Here is a 21,441-nt window from a genome sequence, read left to right as displayed (position 1 = left end):
TCCTCTAGTATATATATTTATTGTAATTTTATCATTTCAAACTTTTTATTTATTTTAGTTATGAAATCCTAACAAATAATTCTTTCTATTCTTCCTCTCTTTTATGTTTATGTTAAATTATTATAACAATTGAAACTTATTTCTATAAGAATGTGATGATTAAAATAAAATAAAACAAAATATTATACCAACAATGTACTAAGAAGTATTCATTTTCCATTTATTACCTATGCCCAACATATTTTTTACTTTTAGCACTTGATATATTTTCCCTTTACGCATAATATATATTAGAGTAATGCAGAGTATTTGTTAATTGCTAGTTATTAGTTTGTGAATGCCTATTATAATTAGACTTTGATGTAGTCAATCATTTCACACTCATAAATAGAATTAATACACTTTTGACGTAAAAAAAAAAAAAACACTTCTAGTTTATTTTCGTCTTCTCTTTCCATATTATCCTATTTCCTAACAATATATAAAATCAATTTGTATACATTTGTGGAGTGTTCTTTGGTTTCATTTAGTATTGTTCTTTAACTAATTTGATTACCATATGCACGAAGTTTAATACCATAATAATCTATTGGTATATATTAAACTATCATAAACCTCAATTAATGAGTGTTATAATTATTATCCAAACATGTATAGATCATTATATATATATATATATATATATATATATATATATATATATATATATATATTAGAGAATATCAATGATAATATCAGGCATCTAATTTAGTTGAATAGTCATCATATTAATTTTCATAAAATTTACTATAACTTTTGAGAGATCGAATGACATCTTTTAAAAAGATTCAAGGTATATTTTACTGTATATTTTTTAAATATTCAAAATAATATCTTAATTATAACACATTTTGAGAGATTCAACGATACTTTTTTTAAGAGATTCAATGACATTTTTTTAAGAGATTTAAATCAATACTTATAGTGCATTTTTGAGAAGTTCAAGACAACATATTTTAGATGAATAATGATGTTGCTAAGAAAGAATTAAATATTTTGATCCTCCAAGAACTTTCTCTAGTTTTTTATATTCATCATACTCTATCACTTATCAAAACCTAAGAATCAAACTCTAACTACTCACAATATCACTCGTGTCTCCTCTCTCAACAAAATATTAATTGATCCGTGAATTTCTATCACACCACTTTTGTTATAGGATTGAAAAATATAATGGGTGGTGCTTCTATCGCAAAATATTATTTTTTTCATGTACGCCACATGCATTTCATTTTCAATTGGTTTATTTTTCATGCTTTTTTTTCTTCTCTTGGGGATAAAAGCTTGATATCTAGTGAATTCTATCGAACAATAAAATCTCTTTGTCTTGCATTATTTTTATTTTAAACATTAAAGGTTAAATATTTTGTGTATTTTTTAGTTTCTCTTAATCTTATAGATTTTAGCGTATATTGTTTTTGGACACTATGTATTATGGTATTGTAGATTAGAGGTTAGGTATTATGTTTTCTATTACTCATTCTATGGTTTCAAATTGTGATTAGTGATGAGATTTTTGTTGCAAGATTTAAAATTACTTAAGTGTAGTTTCAATGAAATTTGTCTGTGCCTCTTGCATCAAACTTTAGCACTAAAGTTAAATATTGTTGATGCTTCAAGATGCAATCTTTAGTTTGATGATCAAAAAATAAACATTTTAAATTATTTTTGAATTTATACTGAATTAAAATTAATTTATTAATTTGAATCAAACGAATACCACAATAAGATAGAAAATCAAAATGACACACTAAATTGACGAAATCACATAAGAAAAACTAAGTCGATGTAGAATCCACTTATTCAAATAAAAGAAAAGAAAATAAATGATTTAGAGAAGTAATTACAGACTAAAAATTGATCATAAACCATCTATTTTTGATAAATAAATAAAAAGAAAATAAAAGACAACTACGAATATTAGATCTATCTTCCAATATCCATAATTCAATTATTTGACGGTACATCATTTTATATCTACACTTCTATAAATTAAATTAGATGTAAAATTTTGATGTAACATTTTTCTCTTTCAAATTTACCCATTGAAACTATTTTATTTACCATTATAATTCTCTATTTCATTTAAATAAATGATAAATATTTATACTTACATAAAAAAAATACTAAATTTTGAAGTAATTTCACTTCAATTTTATCTTTCATTTAAGCTAATTATGATTCTATTCCAAACTATTAATCAAATAGCATATTATTTATCGATAAAAATGGAAGATACACAGTAGTATTTAATTATTTAAAAAGAATCAATTAATTTTGATACCAATTACTCTATTTGTTTTCTTTAATAAAGAGGGTTTGAAAAAATTGGAAAATAATTTAAAAAAAAGGAAAAGAGCGAAAAGTGGGGGAGAATTGAATCTTGGGTATCTCACAATGTCTAAGTAGAGTCACACAGTTACTCATTCACACTATATATATATAATCTTACATTAGATTTCATCATAATATTTTGTACCTTTTTCATCTACTTTCTTCTGCTGTCACAAAAAAACACACAGTGAATGAAGGCAAAAACACAGGACATATGCTAAGTGAGTGAACCTAAAGCTACCTCAAATCCAACAACAACAATAAATCTATACTAAAGTTTTTTTTTTTTTTTTTTTTTTTTTTTTTTTTTTTTTAATTCTTCAAACCAAAAAATGGGGGTTGTTTCTCAAGATGCCCTTAGTCACCTCCAGGCTCTCATAGATCAAGGTCTTCCCTTTTACTATACTTTTTTTCTTTCTCTCTCTCCTTTAATTTATTTTTTTAATTATCTTTTGTTTTTCATTCCCTTTTTAGATTTCTTTTTTGAATTGTTTCTTTTTTTTTCTTTCAATGATTTCTAGTTGAAGAGCCACTTCAGAAAACGTTTCAGGTTAGTGACCATTTTTCAGTTTAATTAATCATTCCCATCTGATTTGATTCCAATGTTACAAAGTTTGAATCTTTTCATGTTTTCTTCTGTTTTTGCTACTTGGGTTGTTTTTTGGTGATCTCTTTCTTCTGCATGACCTGTGTCAATTTTTGTTTTATTTTTCTTCTTCTTGGTTTTTGGTTTTACATGTTTTGATTGTTTGTTTATGATTTTGCTTTGGAACCCTGAAATTATCTTAATTGATGTGTCAAAATGCTTCGTTGTTGTTGTTCATTAGTTTGATTCTTCAGCATTCATCCACCTATGTTTTGGATATATCACTCATGGTGATGATTCAGCAATGGAAGGATAGGGTTGAATGAGATCTGATTTCAAAATTTGAAATTCAATCAATGTGGTACTTCTAAGTACCTTTAATTTCAAGTTTCTTGTTTGATGTGTAATTGTGTACTTACAACTGTTATTGGTAATATGTTTTTGCTGTTTCTGGAATCAATTGCAAGTAATGACCTAATTATGATGATGGTGTTTGGTGAGATCTGGCAATCTCCTATTAACTGGTTGCAACTGCTTAAGGGCAATTTTTTCCACTACAAAGTCACTCTAGCTATTTTCCCTTTTTGGAATTTAACTTTTATTACTTGCAGAGTGTTCATCAAGGACATGTAACCGAAACCTTGATTCGGTTTCTGAAAGCAAGGGAATGGAATGCTTCAAAGGCTCATAAAATGGTATGATATGTTTGTTTTGCTGAATGCTTTGTAAGTTTCACTTTGTTGTTGTAACTTGTAAATTGACTGTGATATTTGATTTATTTGTAAATGGCTATTTTACTTTTCAGTTACTTGATTGTCTGAACTGGAGAGTACAAAATGAGATTGACAAAATATTATCGGTAAGTCTATATAATATTCTGCTGATACTTGTATATTATTGTTTAGATATTTCTTTTGGCAGTTCAAATAGTATTTTAAAAGTTAGATGCTGGTAAGAAATCAAAAGATTATGACATTTTTTATTGGATTTTGTTGCATCCCTTTTATATATTTATTGGCAAAATCTTATTACTGTTGTATATATCTATTGTAAATGGCAATGAGTTCTTACCTTTAATGTTTGGATTGTGTTTCATTTTCAGAAACCAATCATCCCTCTAGATTTATACAGAGGTGTGCGTGATTCTCAACTCATAGGATTGTCAGGGTACTCAAGAGAGGTACTTCATCAAACATAATATTTTCTCAGTCCATTTCACCTTTTACTTGTACTCAAAAGTATTTGCTTAACAAAATGATCAAATTATGGTATATCCAAGGCCTACCAATCCCAATCATGTCTGAAAACACAATCTGGGGAGTTCATGTGGGATTCCCATGTTTAGGCAGCATGACAGTTACATCGGGTGAAGTCATTTGTGACAACCAAAATGTCCATATGCATTATTAATTGAAGTTTGAGTAAATGTTAAATGTGATTTCAATGTTATCTCTGTTATTTCATATCTATAAATATTTGTTTGAACAATTTTACATTTTAGGTAGGATTGTGTGATCCATATTATGATCACACATAGGTGTTTTCTTTATCTCTTCCATTCCTTGGTATGATCTCGATTATGGCAACCTTGGCTATATATGCATGCAAATTTGTGTCTCTTAATGAAAGTACGGAAGCGCTTAACTTTATATGTACTCCTCTATTTAATTTTGATTCTCACTCTACCACCCTTTTCAGGGTCTGCCTGTCTTCGCAATTGGTGTTGGGCATAGCACATTTGACAAAGCATCTGTAAGTTTCATTTATTAGAAAGGGGAAAAGGAACACGCCGGTTTCTTTGACACACTGTCTATTGCTTTATCTTAAAGCGCTGTGTTCTTATATCTTCTAATATTATTTTGTGTGTTTGTGTGATTGCAGGTCCATTATTATGTTCAGTCTCACATTCAAATTAATGAATATCGGGATCGTATAATCTTGGTGGGTATCAATCGTTGTAGTCTACTAATATTCTTTAGTTGCATGATTGATCTGTTTGTTTAGCTTTCATTCTTTTGTTTGTTTTGACCCATATATGCTTGTAGCCTTCTGCATCGAAGAAGCATGGGCGTCCTATTACAACATGTGTTAAGGTTTTGGATATGACTGGTCTGAAGCTGTCAGCCCTGAATCAGATTAAGGTATATTTTAGTTGATACAGCTACTTGGAACATCAGGTCTAGGAAACACATGATTAATTATGAATTTAATGTCTTTATAATGCATTTTGATGTTGTGACAATTAGCATGCTGGTTTATGTTTAAATGACAAGTACTATGGTCTTTTAGAGTTGTTATAATTAATAAGCAGTGTGCAAGCATGCGTGCGCGTGTGTAGATTTTACAATTAACATATCATGATTAATTAATAAACTTTAGCACATTGAAAGTACTAGACATACTCAATATTTTGCTCCAAGATTGAGTTTCTATTAAATTTTTATTGTTATTATTTCCTGAACAAATAAATAAAGCAGAAAACCTTGGTAAACCTTTTTTTTTTTTCCGAATATTTTCTGCATCACTGAGTTTTTGTTGATGCTGTTGCAGTTGTTAACAATAATATCATCCATCGATGATCTGAACTACCCTGAGAAGACAAATACTTATTATATTGTAAATGCACCATACATATTTTCAGGTTGTTGGAAGGTAAGAAGATGTTCTTGTATGATATTTTCTACTTATATATTGGTTTAGGTTGAACATCTTTTTTACCTGTCAAATGTAAAAAGTTTGAGCACATATTGGAACCTTATGATAATGTTGGAAGACATTGTGTTAACAGGTTGTGAAACCACTTTTACAAGAAAGGACTAGAAAAAAAGTTCAAGTCTTACAAGGTTGTGGGCGAGATGAGCTGTTGAAGGTAATTTATTTATTATTTTAATTTACTGTTATTGAAGGTAATTTAAAAATATAAACTTTCACTAAAAACACCAAAAGGGCACACCACATAAATTTAGAAGTAGCACGTGTCATCTGAAAGTGCATACATTGTTTATGAACATTTCTTCACTTTTTTATTTGAATGTGGAATAATGTATTATATGACTTAATATATTGTTATTCGATTGAATTTAACTAAAATTTTGACATGTAGATCATGGACTATGCATCTCTGCCGCATTTCTGTAGAAAAGAAGGCTCTGGATCATCGAAACATTCAGGAAGTGGAAGTGAAAATTGCTATTCTTTGGATCATTCTTTCCATCAGGAGCTCTATGACTACATCAAGGAACAATCCAGAAAGATTGAAGCTATGGAACCAATCAAGCAGGGATCTTTCCATGTAGAATTTCGTGAACCTGCTGCCGAGGAAGAAGCGGATATTGCCAAGACTATAGAGTCAGAGATACACAAGTTTGAGAACAACCATGCGAATGTCGATTGATACTATTTATTTATTAGTTAAGTGTCATATGGTGTCTTAACCATCTGGTATATTTGCCAGTCTTATAAGTCTTAAACATTTGAACCAAACATGTGTAGTAGTTCAAGGGTTACACCTGACCATTTATCAGGATTCTGCAGTAGTATTAGTTAGCACGATAAATTTAGGGAATAATCGGAATAAAACCGATAAGAGCTGTGGATTGTGTCATAATGCTAGATAGAAATGTCAAATATATTATTTTACTATAAGGTTTCTTCTCTATGTTTGTTCTTTTGCGTTTTTTTATGGTTAAAGAAAAAGGGAGGCACCCCATGGGACATCAAGGGAGGGCATAGGTGTGATTTTTTGGGAACAACTGCTCCCACCCAATATTTCTAAGAAACCGTGGAAGTGTATTTTTGGAGGTGTACATCCGAAGTGATATTGGAGGGTGTGAAAAGTTTCTCCTGCGAAGTTTGTCTCTTGCATTTATATCATCATATTACCTTCACAGTTCACAGTTTTAATAGAAGATTATGTTTGAATTATTGGACTTGAAAATAAGCAGAACAAATATGTTATCTCTTTAATTTATGTGCAACTATAATAAATTACCTGCACTTTATGGGATATAAATGACACCAGAAAATTCATTGACATTAGTATATAGCAATAAATCCAATTCTTCTTGACTTTTAGTTTTAATAAAAGCGTCATAATCATTGTATGTGGTAAGCTTATAAAAACCAGTTATCCGTGCATAATAGGCTTGCAGAAGCTAGGATCAGCCATTTTTTAAACAAATATATATGTTTTATTTTCTGTACTTGAAGCTTCTATATCTCAATATGTTGGTCATTATTTAAACCTATATTATAGAACAGCTACATCTACAAGGAATAACTTTTCTGTTAAAGGCTTCAGGAAACTCAAAGAAACCAAGATATTGACAATTAGCATTCACATTTGCACAATGTTTTGTTGATGATAGAAACATAAGTGATTCTTGTATTGCAAGTAACCTCTCAACTCCAAAGAGAAAGACAAAAAAAAAAAAAACCATTTAAGAACTATCTATTCTGATATTTGAAAGACTTAAAAAAACTTCTAGGTGCGTAGAGAAATTGGTCTTGAAAAACTATCTGAGAAATCCAAATCAGAAGATACACCTTTTTGTTCTTCTTGGCGCCGCCTCTTTAATTCGCCTTCAACTGCTACTTTCGCCGAATCTGCCATCTCTGCATTCCTCAAAGCCATATCTGTTGCCGCCTTTATTTCTTCGATTGCTTTAAGATTAGCTTCCACTTTTTTCTCCACTTCAATTCTTCTTGTGTTGATTGCTTCCACTTGAGCCATTGCAGCGGTTTCCGTCCTCTCAATCAAATCCTCAGATTCCTTGATTTTACCACTTAGTGCAGCAAATTCATCAACTGTCAATATGATCTTACCACTTGGATCTGAAACTGAGACTCTACCTTGTGTGTTATCAGACAACAACTTCATCTCCTCAACAGCCCTTTTTTCAGCTGCTTTTGCTTCTTCAGCTTGTTTCAGTAAAAGCTCTAGTTTCCCTTCTATTTCTTCAGACAAAACTCTTGATTTGTCAGCTTCTTGTTTCAGTTCCTGAGCTTTTATTCTCATCTCTTCTTCTTCTTTTTTCGCGTTTTCTTTCTCGAACGATAGCTGCTTGATTTTCAAGTCTATGTCTTGACAATAACTCTCATTTGATTCTTTGTTATCAAGAGAATCTTCATTTTTTTTGCTACTTTGTAGTTCATCCGTGAGGTTAACAGCTAGAGCTTCTGCTGCTTGTTCTTTCTCCTTTAGTTCCTCTTGTTCTTTCTTCACTTGTTCTAACTCTGCTTTAAGGGAATCCACTAGGTTTCTCAGTGAAGTTTCTTCTTCAGAAATTTCTTGCAGTGTATTTGTGGCTTCTTTTATCTCCAAATTAATTACACTCACTGAATCCATCTCAGAATCGCGAGCCTCTTTCATCTGCTCTTGAAGAGCTTGAATCTCGACGGTTGTCTCGGCAAGTTTAGCCTCTAGACTTTGTGTTAATTCAGGATCATACTCATTCTTTAGATCCATCAATTTCTGATGCACTTCTTCCTTTGCATTTTTGTAGAAGTTAAACTTTTCTTCTCTTTCTCCTATGACTTTTACTTGTTCTTGTTGTGCTTGTGTAGTGGCTACCTTGAATTGTTCAGTTGATGCTTTCATAGTTGCAATTTCCTTTGACAGTTCATTGATCTTTTCCGAGTTCAGTTTTGCCGAACGCTGAGCTTCTCCTGCCATTTGGAATGCAGCCAGTTTCGCCTCCAAGGCTGCATCGAAATCCTGCCGAATTTTATTGAGTTCTTGCTTGGAAGCATCTAGTTTCTTTACAGTTGTAGTGTACTCCTTTCTTGCATGTTCTAGTTCTTGTTTCCAAGCTTCATATCCTATAGCTTTTTGTGACAGCGCCTTTTCGAGTTCTTTTGCTTGATTCTTCACAACCTCACATGCTTCCATTGCAGATTGCTTTGATTCTCTTACACTGTTGAGCTTCTTTGTCAATTCTTGAAGTGTCACATTGGCCTTATCAAGTTCAGAAAGTGCTTTAGCTTTTGTAGTCTCAGCACTTTCTAGCCGTTTCTTTATCTTGTTCAATTCTCTTTGAGCCAATAGAAGTTGAGTCTCCTTTTCCAATACATTCTGCAAATCTCACAAAGTTAATTGATGCTTAACTCCCAAATAATGACACTATAAACAATGAAAAATGATAAAATTGATGAATCCAAAAATCATGCAAACTTGAAAATTTTGTCATGTTGTGTGTGCCTCTTGTATTAAATTGCGTGTCTAATTAACTAACACCCTTGGTTATTCCTTTCCATCAAGCATTCAATCTTCAAAGTAGGGTTTTGAGAAAAGGTCTGCAACTGCAATTTTGACCGCAACATCAAGATTTTTAATGCCAGTGCAACTCCTATTGAGGTTGCATTTGATTGTCATTATTTGCAATATTAAAGATCGTGGACGCGATTCATCATTCAACTTCCATGCATGGTTTCAAAAAAAAAAGGTCTGCAACTACAATTTCGACTGCAACATCAACATTTTTTTTTTGTCTTTGCGACAATGATTGAGGTTACATTTAACATCAATTATTCGCAATATTAAAGACCACGACCACAATTTAAAATCATACTTTCCCTATAAAAGTTACAAAGAAAATGTATATTTGATGTTTACCTCGGACGATCGTCTCTTGATCGAATTATTACGTTTGTCCTTGTTGACACAGACTTCACCAAACAAACTAACAGCAGCTTTGACAGATTGGAATGGTGCCCTTGTGTCAATCTCCCTCTCTCCCTTTGGAGAAACTGAATCCTTTTGATTATTATCTCTGTGTCTGAAGCTCATTATATAATTATCTTTTTTCCTTACTTACAAAATGTATCTGCAAAATTGTTAATATAAATCTTGTTACATAATACACATCAACAAAATATTTAATATAATTGCATAACATGTTCAAAATTTCTAACATAAATAAAATATATATGATTACCTTAATGTTTGAGGCTAGGCAAAAGAATCTTGTTAAATTTTTTACAAAGGTGATGTAACTCAAAAGAATCAAGATGTAAACTTAGGTTCCTTTTAAGTCCAACTTTTATTTACCCTTTTGAGACCGTTGAAAACAAAGGAACACCCTAAAATATGGTTGGTTAAATTTGCTTTGATGTAAAATATAACAACACTATATGCTATTTTTAGTATTAGGGGTGCATAGAGTTTTGTGGTAGTTTTGACACTAAATGCCAACCATACAGTGTTGTTAAATATATTAAAAAATAACCTTTTCCTATCTGTAAATGGAAAGCATTATGAGGGTATATTCATGCGGGAAAAAAAAAGGAAAATTTAACTAAGTTATGCTGGATATTCCTCAGTATATAACTTGGGAAGTTTTTTGGAACAATTTTACCAAAGGGTCAATCAAATCAATATGGTATATATTGTCATCCAATCACGCATTTCAAATCGTTACGCAATTTGGATTGTTAAATTAATATCGAACGATGCATATTTTAACTTTGTCATATTAAGTTTAAATACGAAGTTATAATCCGAGTCGTCTTTTCTTGACTTGACTTGATGGTTTAGATAAACAACGGCGGGATAAGACATCCAAATCCAAGATTTTGTGTATATTTGTATCCACTTTCAATTTTTATTTTTCACATTCCAAAGTCAGTACATAAATGGTTTAAATAGTTCGTATTGTTTTGAAAAAGTGACAACTCGTCCCTTTAAGAATCTAAAGGTGTGGGAAGTGACCAAATTTTGGTTAAAGCATCTAGATCTAGATCCATTATTATTCATACAATTGTGTTCAATAAGATTAAGTTTGATCATTTAATTATAACAACTACTTATGCTATAACCTACAACCACCAAGGAGGTTGAAGAGGTTTTTGTCTAACATATATCATATAGACTTAATTAACTAATAAGAAAAAGAGAGGTCTAAAGCCCCAAGGTGAGCTTGTGCTTTCCCAATCCAACACTGTGTATTTTTTCTTCCTTTAGAAAAAATGTGTTTGCTTGTCTTTGTCTATGGTAAGAAGTGTGTATCAAGATAAACATTGAGCAAAAGTAATCACTAAAAAATAACATTCACATAATCTTAAATAATCTTGTATGGGATATAAGAGATTGAGTGAGTTGAAACGAGTCAAATTACACATTTAAAGTTTGAGTTTGATTCGTAAAAAATTATTTGTGAAACTTTTCATTTATCTTTTTTTTCAGATAACTAATTTAAATTTATTAAGATTTTTTTTATGTTAAGAACCAATTGCTTGTCTTAATAAAAGAAATTAAATTTTCAACTAAAAACGGAATATAATGTAAATATGAAATATATGCTTTTTTTTTTCTCTGAGCTCAAATATGGAATACTTATAACACTTCTAAAAAAAATGCCAAAGTTGATTTAACAATAAATATCTTTTGCAATAATAAATTAGATTGGTTTAGTCTTTTTTTCTTTATTTATTTAAGAAAATTTATTTAATGTATGTTTTTGGATTTTTAAGGATATAAAAAGAAAACTACCATTAATTACATCTTAATTTTTTAAAAATATTAAATTTTGAGACAAAAGAAAAAAACTAAAAGACCAAATATGGAAGACGAAAGGTATAGATAGAAAGTACACATTTAGACTACATTTGTGTTGGTCGAACCACTAATTTACAACTTGTATGAACAAAACATTGATGTTTAGTCATTTATCTCACGAGATGATTTTATACCATTTTTCAATAGCTTAACATATTTTTCACGTAACATTTGAGTTTATTAATTATTATAATGTATCATTTTTCATTATTTTAATATAAAAAATCTAAAACTAATTAAAAATATTATTTTATCTCATTATTTTAAATTTAATCTATCAACTTATTTGCTATAAATTATTATACCTAAATTATTCACTATAAACTCATCCATTATTTAGTAGTTTATTCATTGGCTGCGACATCTTGTCAAACAAAAGCTTAGTGGAACAAGTTTAAAATTTTACTTATAAGTAAAAAACAAAGAAAAGAAAAAACAAACAATAAATTCAGGGATGACAATGGTTCTTCAGACATTAACTAGAACATAATATTAAAAACTTAGAATAGAAAGTAATTAGACATATTTTAATTAATAATAACAAATTATTTATATGGAACTACATTAAACGCTGTATTTTTCAACAACTTAGCTGAGATAAATAGGAATTTCTAATAAATTAATCTCTCATTTTGTTGTAAAATTTGTTACAAGTATCACAGAAAAACACAAGTAGTTACTTGAATTTTGTTTTAAACTTTGTTGGCACTTTTCACCTAACAATCTAAAACTAAGTTTGAAAACATCTGTTTAAAACTTAATTGCATGAGTTTTTTACAGAGATAGACATGAGTTTTTTTATAAGCTGTTTCAAATATGTTCTTGAGACCACATTTCAAACTCCTCTGTCAACTAGGTTGATGGATAACAATGGTAATAAAAGATGGAGGAAGTGAAGAAGATCACACCCAATTATGTTTCTTAAAGCTTTGTTCGGGAGTTAGGGTTTATGAAAATTCATAACTACATCCAAAGGTAAGTTAGAATTGATGGAACATTACATATAACATGTGCCAAATGTATTGTATTAGAGTCAACTCTTCTAATTGAGAAATGCACTTTAAAAAAATCATTTATGACACTATAACCAATGAGTTAGCCGACAATTACTCATCACTTTAGAAGAGTCAAACTCATGAAGCTATAAAGTCCTACAACATTATCATTTCCATAATTTAATTGTCACAAAAACAAGACACTCCACCTAGAATGCAAGATGCAGATTACAAAAAAAGCATGAGCGTCTTTCAAAAACCAGACTTTGTTCCAAGCCAATCAGAAAACTCGCCTAAAGGTGAGATTAATGCGTGTTGCGTCCGCTTTTGCACGCTTTGGTACAGAGTGAATCCAATCTCGTTGTGTATAGCCTCTCATTACCAAAAGGGATCCATGTTTAAGTCTAAAAGTATGTTGATCAGAATGGCTACTCTTCAATCGCTTGCTCGCAGGCTCGTCTCTTCCATCTGAACATCCACACCAAAATGATATGTTTATGAACATTGTTGTATTACACATCCACATAGAGAAAGACAGAGAGATTCTATAACCATAATTTGAAGAAGTGCAGTGATAGCTCAACTTTAGTAACAGAATGAACCATACCGCGTGATTTTTTACATGGCCTCTTCTTCAAAACGAAGTCGCGATCACATCCAAAAGAAAGAGAAGCAATTTCAGGAGTTGGTCCATAAAGCTTCTCATCATCAGCATGCCAACCAACATAGTCATTACCACCTTTATACCTATTCAAGAGTAAGCTATTAAAACTACTTCCAGGTAGAGCTTTATGGACCTTCAAAAGAAAGTAGAAAGAAATATTAAGAGCTTGTTTGGTTAAACCTGTCAAGACTCAAGAAACCCTTATGAAAACAATAAATATTAAAAAACAAAAATCTTACAATAACTGTAATTAGCTTCTACATCTCAATTTCATTAGCACTTTCATTTAACTTCTCTATAAACATCAGCATGTTCATAAGAACTTCTCTATATTAAAAAAAAAAAAAACCATAAAACTTATTTTGATTGAGAAATTCCAATTAAGAGATAGATCAAAACTGGACCAAAGTAACACCGACACTTCAAATTGAAGGCATGTCTGGTGTCAGATATGTGTCGATACTTGACACCGTCCCATGTAGATACACTCAATCACTTCTATTTCACGAAATTACTACCAGTGTCTTCTGGTAGGTGTCAGTATTGTGTTTGGTGTTTGTGTGCGCGCTTAATAGACATCAACAAAAACAAGTAACAAAAATCATTAGCCAACAGGCAATGTTGATTAAAAATGATCCTTACAGCATCCAAGATGTCTTTAAGCGGTGGATAATCATCCCATGAATATGCATGTGGCTGATATCCACTGTAACTCAACTCAGTCAATCCTGGAGTTGCAACATAACATGTGTCTCGAGGCTGCAAATAATTACATAAAAAAAATATTTCAAGGTGTAAGCAATACAATTAACAAATATCTTCCATCATGTTTTCTTCATACAAATAATAACTAAGATAACACACATTTTCACATAACATTACAAAAGACAACTTCACATGGTTAGGTTAACTAACTTGATATATGTAAAACAAAATCAAGATATTTTGTTATAATTGTCGCGAAATAAAGAAATTACAAATTGGGATTAATAGTTAAGAGTATTGAAGAGAAAGATGAGATTTTTTAGGAAGCCCAGAATTTGGGGAGGGTTGAGATGAAGAAAAAGTGACCTGAAGGAAAGATTTTCCGAAGACGCGAATGGTGGGTCTGGTCCATGGAATGTGTTTGTCGAGGTAATGGAACCAATTCCATGACTGCTCAGAAGGTATTAACCTCTGAATGAATACGACGTCGCTTTCGTTTCCGAGATCAACCGTCTCAGCCTTCTTCGCGGTGTCGTTAGGGTTCGTTACCGACACCGCCTTTAGCTTCAAGGTGTTCATCGATGATGATGATGATGATGCCATTGTATAATGTTCATAACTCTTTCTTCTTCTTCTTCTCAGAGATCAAAATCGAATACTTAATTTTCTGAAATTATTTAATTAATTAAAAATAATAATCTATCAACAATAATGATCTAAATATATAAATATTTGAATTTTATTTAAATTATCTTCGAAAATAATTAATATGCATGTAATTTTTTTACTTTTTATATTGAAAATATAACAATTAAAAATTTATTTATCTAAATAATTGGATTATTGACCATAATTTTTTATTTTATTTTATATTAATGTATTAAACTTTCTTTTTTTGGACTAAATATCAAACTTTTTCTGTCATTTAAAACTTCAACCTTTCTTTTAAGTGCACCACATTTCGGTCAAAATAAAAGTGTGAAAACTAAAACAAAATCAGATAACTATAGAAAGAAAAAAAAAATTAAACAATTAGCAATTATACAATTATATACATCTAGATATGGATGTACATAAGTTGGATCAACCCAATTTAGATCGATTTAAAAAACAGTTTGGTGTGGAGTAAAATTAGATTCTATGGATTTTATTAATGTAATTCAGTTTTTAAAAATTATTTAGTTATTTAAACGTTATACTTTAATTATTTTGATACTTGCAAATATTTTATACAATTTTAAAAATCTTACAACTTTGACGATATTGAATCTTGCAAATTTCAATGAAAATATTTTATAATTTTGATATTCTTATTAAGTGTATGTTTATATATATATATATATATTAATTGCTAAAAAAATAGTGAAAATAGATTACGCTATTTTTTGAAAAAAATTAAGATTGTGTCAATTTTTAAAAAATAATGTGATGATCTATTGTTAACAATTAAATTATAAAAAAAATGTGAGTAACTCAATGAATAAACTTTGACTTAATTCAACTCGGTATTGTGACACAGACATTTTTTTTTTACCAGACCCAACTAAGTGTTCTCTGTATACTTTAAATTTTGATTTTGTTCAACCCAAACCGTCCTGCGTACAATTCTACAGCTAAATATAATATTTAAAAAAAAAAGTGAATCTCTCCTATACATCATGAAAATAGTGATTGTGGTGTCGAAACAAAGGCGATAACCAATCATTTGTGTCTGTACTGGTACACAAAAATTAGGCAGCATAAATGCCATCTTTTGTTTGTTGCATTGCTCTCATGCCTTAGTTGGGAGGTGGTGTTCTTACAACTCCCCACCTTACTTTGGGGTGTAGGTTTCACCTTTTTTAGTGTAGAATGATTCATTAGAGCAATCTCTTCTCATAGAGTTTTCTAGCATTTTTTAGTTGTTACTTAAATCTTTCTCATGCATCTTGTTTTAGAAAGTGAAAAAGTCTAAGGTGAAATACTTCAAATTGAACATCCACATATTTTCACACTTGAACAAAGAGTTCAAGGTGTGCATTTTTTAGGTCCTATTAAGGTAAAGCAACAAATTGGTTCTATTTGACTTAGCACGTGATGTGCTAGTAGGATAGTGCAATTCTTTTATGATCAAATGGAGGTAAAGTGCAATTTTTGTACATATACATTGTCATACATATAAATAAATAAAATGATTGTGATTTATTGACGATGTCAAACTTTTAATATTGCTCGTACATAGAAATTTAACTAAAAAAAGAACACCAACATGATAATCAACAACCTAAACCGTAAACAAATCTTATCATTATTTGTTAAGGGACCCTTTAATATGTGTCTAATACTACTGGCCACTAATCCTACATAAATTATATAACTGAGATATCTTTCTTTACTATTATGTCTGTGTCTTCTATGGTGGGAAACAAACAAGTTAGTTGGGATCATTTTGTATATTTATATACAAAAGTATAAAGAAAAAAAATGGCACAATTTGTCATGTACATCAAACTTTCACATAAAAGGGAGATCATATATTCCATTGATATTATTAAATTTGACATCTTATTCCAAGTTCGAACTCGAAATCTCACAGTTGTGTGAGTTAATTATGATGAAATTTACCATATCTTCTAAGACAAAAAAAAATCAGATAAAATAACATAATTGTGAATTACAAGACTATTGTGTAAAAATATGAAATGTATATTTTTCAATGTCATAAAGACTCACTTATAAACATTTAAATTATAGATCTAATCAAAACTTTTTAGAATAATAGCTTAATTAAAAAATTATAGACATTTATGTACAAATTGTTTCATCCTTTAATTTTTTTTTTAAATTGAACAACCCTGCTCTTTTTTTTAAAGCAACAAAACCATGTACTAGTACTAATAAAATTTGTGAAGATAAACAAATACTATTCTTCATTCCATATAAATGCAAGAGATTCAAACCATTAAACCTATGCAACTAGAATTCATTGCTAAAAGGGGTGTTAAAATATAATCATTCAATTTGCTTCTGCCTTTTTTCTATACAAGCACAACACACTGTTACACACACCATAAAGGCCAAATAAGACATAAACTACATCTTGTTCATTTGGAAATGCAGCTTCAACTGGCTTTCATCTAACTAGGAATCAGCCATCACCAACTAGGCACTAAATTGCATTGGAATATGCATCTATGAAGGGTTTTTTTAATGGTAGAAACACTTATAAAACAACTAATTCATCAAAAGCAATACTCAACAACATATAAAAGTTACAACTATGATCTAGTTAGAAATCTACCCTCTGGAACATTATTTTGAGGGAGCATTAGAAACAGGTGTGATCAACTTGATTGTCAATTCTAGCTCACCAGATTCGACTTCACAAAGCCGTAACCAAACATTCTGCACAACCTCACCATTAACACAATTGATACTGCTTTCGCGGACAAGACAGTTTTCACTATCAGGTATCACCTTCCTTAATGTTGTCTCACCTGAAGAGACTCTTAAAATGTCTCTTAATCTAGCTGCAGAGACTAATGGTTGAAGGTTTATAAAAGCATTTCCCATCTTGTCATCAGCCTTCAAAAGATCTTTATCAAATACTTCCTATATTACAAATGCAACTCATCAGTCATCTATACAACAAGAAGTGCTAATTAATATATAGTGCACTGGACTCTATGGTTTCAAAAATTTCACCAGAAAAAGTATCAATATACCTCACAACAACAGTAAAATATATCAACTAGAGTATCTTCGAAGAAAAAAATATTACCTTGTTTGAATAAACAACTTAACTAAGCGCTTATAGCATAAACGCTTATCATGCAAGTGCTTATGTATAAGCTATTTCTATAACGAAAGATAATAAAGTCGAACTGTTTTCATATAACCTATAAGTTGTTTTCATAAGTTATCCTGAAGAACTTTTGAAAATAAGCTGAAAACGGATTATGAACATGATGTCATAAGATGTTTCCATAAGCTCTCTCAAATAATCTAACAAGTGCTTATTATGCCAATAAATAAGCTCAAATTGTTAAATAGTAGTGGTGAGTGTGTTCACACAAATAAGCCAATTCAAATAGGTCCTAATAAACTATGACTGACAGAGGAAAACTTAGAATGACAGGCCATCATAAATATCAAGAAACTCACCAAATTCAGGACTCCCAAAGGTTCTGTCAAAGTGAAATTCAGCTCTTCATTCCAAACAGGATTCAAGCAGCTATTAATGACCTTGGTCTTTGCAGTCTGATAAAATTTAATTAATGAATCATTTAATACTTTGAGGTTAAAATATACTACTAGGTAATGTTAAAGGTAATGCATCTTCAAAGCTACTTTGAACTTTATCTACTGATAGAGTACTTACATAGAATTTGAAAATACTTGTAAAAATATAACATACCAACAACAACTATTTTTAGCAATTAGCTTTGAAAACAGCTTCTGAATAAGTCATTAAGCTCTTCAAAATAGCTTATTTCAATAAGCAATTACTTAAACTGTTTGTCCAAATATGTGAAGAGAAAAAAACTAATTAGATGAGAAAGAAATACAAAAGTTGTTAGTTACCTGATTCCCTAGTTTGAGCACAACATAAGGATCACTGCTCTTGAAATCCCGGATCACCAACCTTTTCCCTTGCACAACTATTACTTTTAGCACCCCCAATTGTTCATTCATTATACTCCTACTAATAACAAACAAGTTCAATAACTAATCAACCAGAATTCAAGCCACAACTCAAAAAATGTAGCTCACAAATTTAGGGTTTGAAAACAGGAAAAAATGTATGGGGGAAACTATTTCCCTTCTGAAAAGAATCAGTAAGAGAATAAAAAAGGACAAAAAGATATGAAGTTCCAAATCTTGATTTTGATGTTTTTGACCCAAATTAGAAAAAATAAAAAAAATAAATAAAGAACAGTAAAACCTCTTACTTTTGTTAACAAAGATACTTCCAGAGAAATTACAAGAAAATAAATATATGAGAATAGAATAAACCATGAAATACTTGTAGTTGTTATAAAGCAAAGTTAAACAAAAAATTGAGTTTCTCTAAAGTACAAAACATTAGAAACTAGCAGTAACAAAGCAGAGAGAAGGACAAGAAGTACCGACAACAAAAAAACCATTAATAATTGAACTGAAGAATGGATAATATAAATATTTATTCAGCAGTGAATCCACATTAATTAATAACCTTAAGAGCAAGTAGTGAAGAGATCAAGTAATTTTTGGCATTTTTGGTAACATTGATTCAAGTCTCAATAAATAATATTCTGAGAGAAAATATGTTGTTATTTATAAAAGTGAGAAATTAAGCAACTAAGGAAGAAGAAGAAACTAACCAAAACAAAGGAATTGAATGAATAATAAGTGTTTGTGTTGCAATGATCTGTTATTTATTTATGATTGAAGAAGCATGAGATGAGACTTTATGGTGTGAAGTGGAACTACAACAACCTCGTTCCTTTATCAGACAGCTCAGCTGGTCAAACCAGACAGAACATGTCTATTGTTTTTTACTCTACTAGAGTTACATAATTATTTTAGTTAAGATTTAATTTTTTTATCTCAAATAGTTTATCATAAAATTTATTAATTGCGTGAATTCACTTTAATTAAGCTTGATTAAGATGTAAGTAATATTCACATGTCGGTAAAAGTATACAATTTGGATTCACCACGTTTGCTTTTCTTTGAATTTGATTCTTTTACTACTTTCTTATTTTGACAAAACTTGCATTGAGTTTCAACAAAAGCATAATGGTGTACAACCTCCATTCTTTTCTTTGTAGTGTTTTTATAATATTATCTTTAATATTAGTGTGAGACTACAAGAAAAAAAATATTTTGCGCCGGTTAAAAAAGGGGGTTTGTGGCGGTTGTAACCGCTGCAGTTTGATGTTTGCGACAGTTAGAACCGTCACTAAAACACACTCAAATTTATTTATTTTTGCACAATTACGACAATTATCAACCGTCGTTATATTTATTTTGAGGCAGTTTGAACCGTCGCAAACCTAATAATTTAAAAAAAAAAATATGATACAATTTTTTCCTATTTTTAATCAATTCAAATAAAAAATATTCATAAATACCATCCACATAATTTAAATACATAATTAATAACTATTGTACCTAAATCCAATTTATATAATTTTTTCAAAAGAAATAACACCAATTCATACATTGAAGTTAACTAAAACAATAAATAAAGTAGTTTAAATATTCAAAACATTAGTGGAGTAGCTAAAAATACAAAACAACTTCATCAAACTTAGAAGTTCATCCAAATATCTAATTAGTCCCTAATGATGTTGTTCCACGATCATCAGGTTGGTGGCTGGACTCAGATGAATGTCTACCATCTATTGGCGATTCTATGTCCATTGCCTGAAGAAAAAAAAAAGTATATATTAACCTCAATGAATATTGATAAATATTGTCAAAACTAATTAACTAAATTTCTCTTATAGTTATAAGAAATCTTTACACATTCGATATTTTTAATCAAAGACAAACAGTTCTCACAAGATTTTTAAATAGGTTTGCTATGAAAACAATTTTACCTGTTTGTCTCTAGAATTTTGCATTTGCATCAAGAAAGCAATTTGCTCCTTCAACATATCAACTTCAGAATCCCTTTTCTTAAGCCTATCAATTTCAACTTGCATTTTCTCCATCTTTTCATTAGCTTCAGAGGAAGACATTGTTCTTACAGAGTGAGAAGTAGATGTAGTAATTTGTGACAGTGTTATTCCAAGTCCCATACAACGAACATATCCAGGATGTTCTTTTCCAAACACATTAACAAATGCTTCATTTGGAGAAAGAGTCTTCCCAATTTCAGCTTGCAATTGTTCCTGCGCAAACAGATAAAGCAAACTAAATTCCTCTCTGTAACAGAAATATCTAACTTTGCAACTCACTATTACCAAAACTAACAGTTGCATCTTTGATTTATAAGGTGGTCAATAACAAATAGTTACAATTACATAACACTTCTATTATTTACACAAACAAATTTTTCCTTGGCTTCGTCATTGACAAATGACCCATCAGACTTTTTATGACAAATTGAATACATTTCACCCCTACTGTATTTTCGACCATCTCTCAGTTCCTACAAGTAAACACATGTAATAAGTACATGTTCAATTAAGTATGCAATCAATAGTAGATTGAAAAAATCCTACCAACTCATCCCTCTTCCTTGCAAGCGTCTTAGAGCCTAATGTATGAAGGATCGTTAGCTTTTCTCTATGTGCAGCATTTTTATCAGCCTTCTCCTGCAATGATAACAAATGACATAAAAAAAACTAAATAACAGAAAACAAATGACAACGCAACAAAAGAATAGTTACCATTGTATCTGTCTTACGCCTGTATTGGACAAAAATAGTCCAATGGTCTTCATTAATAGAACGTCAATAATTTTGTAGATTTTCCTCCAAAGAAAGATCCCACTTATAAAATTTCTTAAATAACCTACATCGTGCATCTCGCCATTTCTTTCCAAGGCTTGAAAGGATATATTTTTTGTTGTCTTTGTCATCAACAACAAATT

General features: G+C 30.3%; 3 protein-coding genes and 1 long non-coding RNA gene across 5 annotated transcripts; 1 reads left to right on the top strand and 3 right to left on the bottom strand.

Annotated features, from left to right (window-relative positions):
• The first annotated feature begins 2,504 nt into the window (after positions 1–2,504).
• LOC101494713 (phosphatidylinositol/phosphatidylcholine transfer protein SFH2) lies at positions 2,505–6,617 on the top strand. 2 transcript variants are annotated; one of them, XM_027331085.2, is made up of 11 exons: positions 2,505–2,649; positions 2,895–2,923; positions 3,571–3,654; positions 3,765–3,818; positions 4,062–4,139; positions 4,658–4,711; positions 4,841–4,900; positions 5,005–5,100; positions 5,510–5,611; positions 5,748–5,828; positions 6,063–6,617. In XM_027331085.2, exons 3-11 carry the CDS (start codon positions 3,652–3,654, stop codon positions 6,351–6,353), a joined length of 819 nt encoding a protein of 272 aa, XP_027186886.1. In that variant the 5' UTR covers positions 2,505–2,649; positions 2,895–2,923; positions 3,571–3,651; the 3' UTR covers positions 6,354–6,617. The 2 variants fall into 2 exon arrangements, with proteins under 2 accessions (XP_027186886.1, XP_004486361.1); XM_004486304.4 differs by having other exon boundaries at positions 2,562–2,760.
• Positions 6,618–7,299: 682 nt separating this feature from the next.
• On the bottom strand, positions 7,300–10,174 carry LOC101494401 (WEB family protein At5g55860-like). Its single transcript, XM_004486303.4, has 3 exons — positions 9,895–10,174; positions 9,573–9,783; positions 7,300–9,032 (listed from the first exon to the last, which is right to left on the bottom strand). The coding sequence occupies exons 2-3, from the start codon at positions 9,744–9,746 to the stop codon at positions 7,443–7,445; spliced, it is 1,764 nt and encodes a 587-aa protein (XP_004486360.1). The 5' UTR covers positions 9,747–9,783; positions 9,895–10,174; the 3' UTR covers positions 7,300–7,442.
• Positions 10,175–12,649: 2,475 nt separating this feature from the next.
• LOC101494093 (DNA oxidative demethylase ALKBH2) lies at positions 12,650–19,380 on the bottom strand. Its single transcript, XM_073369396.1, has 8 exons — positions 19,220–19,380; positions 18,441–18,561; positions 18,021–18,116; positions 17,172–17,468; positions 14,244–14,522; positions 13,815–13,931; positions 13,116–13,305; positions 12,650–12,976 (listed from the first exon to the last, which is right to left on the bottom strand). The coding sequence occupies exons 2-8, from the start codon at positions 18,549–18,551 to the stop codon at positions 12,789–12,791; spliced, it is 1,278 nt and encodes a 425-aa protein (XP_073225497.1). The 5' UTR covers positions 18,552–18,561; positions 19,220–19,380; the 3' UTR covers positions 12,650–12,788.
• A 1,525-nt stretch (positions 19,381–20,905) lies between these two features.
• On the bottom strand, positions 20,906–21,441 carry LOC113784406 (uncharacterized). Its single transcript, XR_003470468.2, has 3 exons — positions 21,239–21,441; positions 21,071–21,163; positions 20,906–20,997 (listed from the first exon to the last, which is right to left on the bottom strand). It is a non-coding gene; the product is annotated as an uncharacterized lncRNA (long non-coding RNA).

Source organism: Cicer arietinum, chromosome 1 (assembly GCF_000331145.2).
Source record: "Cicer arietinum cultivar CDC Frontier isolate Library 1 chromosome 1, Cicar.CDCFrontier_v2.0, whole genome shotgun sequence".
Lineage (NCBI taxonomy): Eukaryota > Viridiplantae > Streptophyta > Magnoliopsida > Fabales > Fabaceae > Cicer > Cicer arietinum.
The sequence above is the reverse complement of the archived record's forward strand: the minus strand, read 5'-3'. Positions and strand labels throughout refer to the sequence as shown.

What these genes read in the sequence shown, in the direction of transcription:
- LOC101494713 (XM_004486304.4), top strand. Translation starts at nt 2,706, where the DNA reads ATGGGGGTTGTTTCTCAAGATGCCCTTAGTCACCTCCAGGCTCTCATA. An exon ending in CTTCAAAGGCTCATAAAATG is followed by an intron (nt 3,655 to 3,764) that starts GTATGATATGTT and finishes TTTACTTTTCAG; the next exon opens with TTACTTGATTGTCTGAACTG. An exon ending in GGCGAGATGAGCTGTTGAAG is followed by an intron (nt 5,829 to 6,062) that starts GTAATTTATTTA and finishes TTTGACATGTAG; the next exon opens with ATCATGGACTATGCATCTCT.
- LOC101494401 (XM_004486303.4), bottom strand. Translation starts at nt 9,746, where the DNA reads ATGAGCTTCAGACACAGAGATAATAATCAAAAGGATTCAGTTTCTCCA. An exon ending in TCAAGAGACGATCGTCCGAG is followed by an intron (nt 9,033 to 9,572) that starts GTAAACATCAAA and finishes TGAGATTTGCAG; the next exon opens with AATGTATTGGAAAAGGAGAC.
- LOC101494093 (XM_073369396.1), bottom strand. Translation starts at nt 18,551, where the DNA reads ATGAATGAACAATTGGGGGTGCTAAAAGTAATAGTTGTGCAAGGGAAA. An exon ending in TGCTCAAACTAGGGAATCAG is followed by an intron (nt 18,117 to 18,440) that starts GTAACTAACAAC and finishes AAATTTTATCAG; the next exon opens with ACTGCAAAGACCAAGGTCAT. An exon ending in TTAAAGACATCTTGGATGCT is followed by an intron (nt 13,306 to 13,814) that starts GTAAGGATCATT and finishes TTTCTTTTGAAG; the next exon opens with GTCCATAAAGCTCTACCTGG.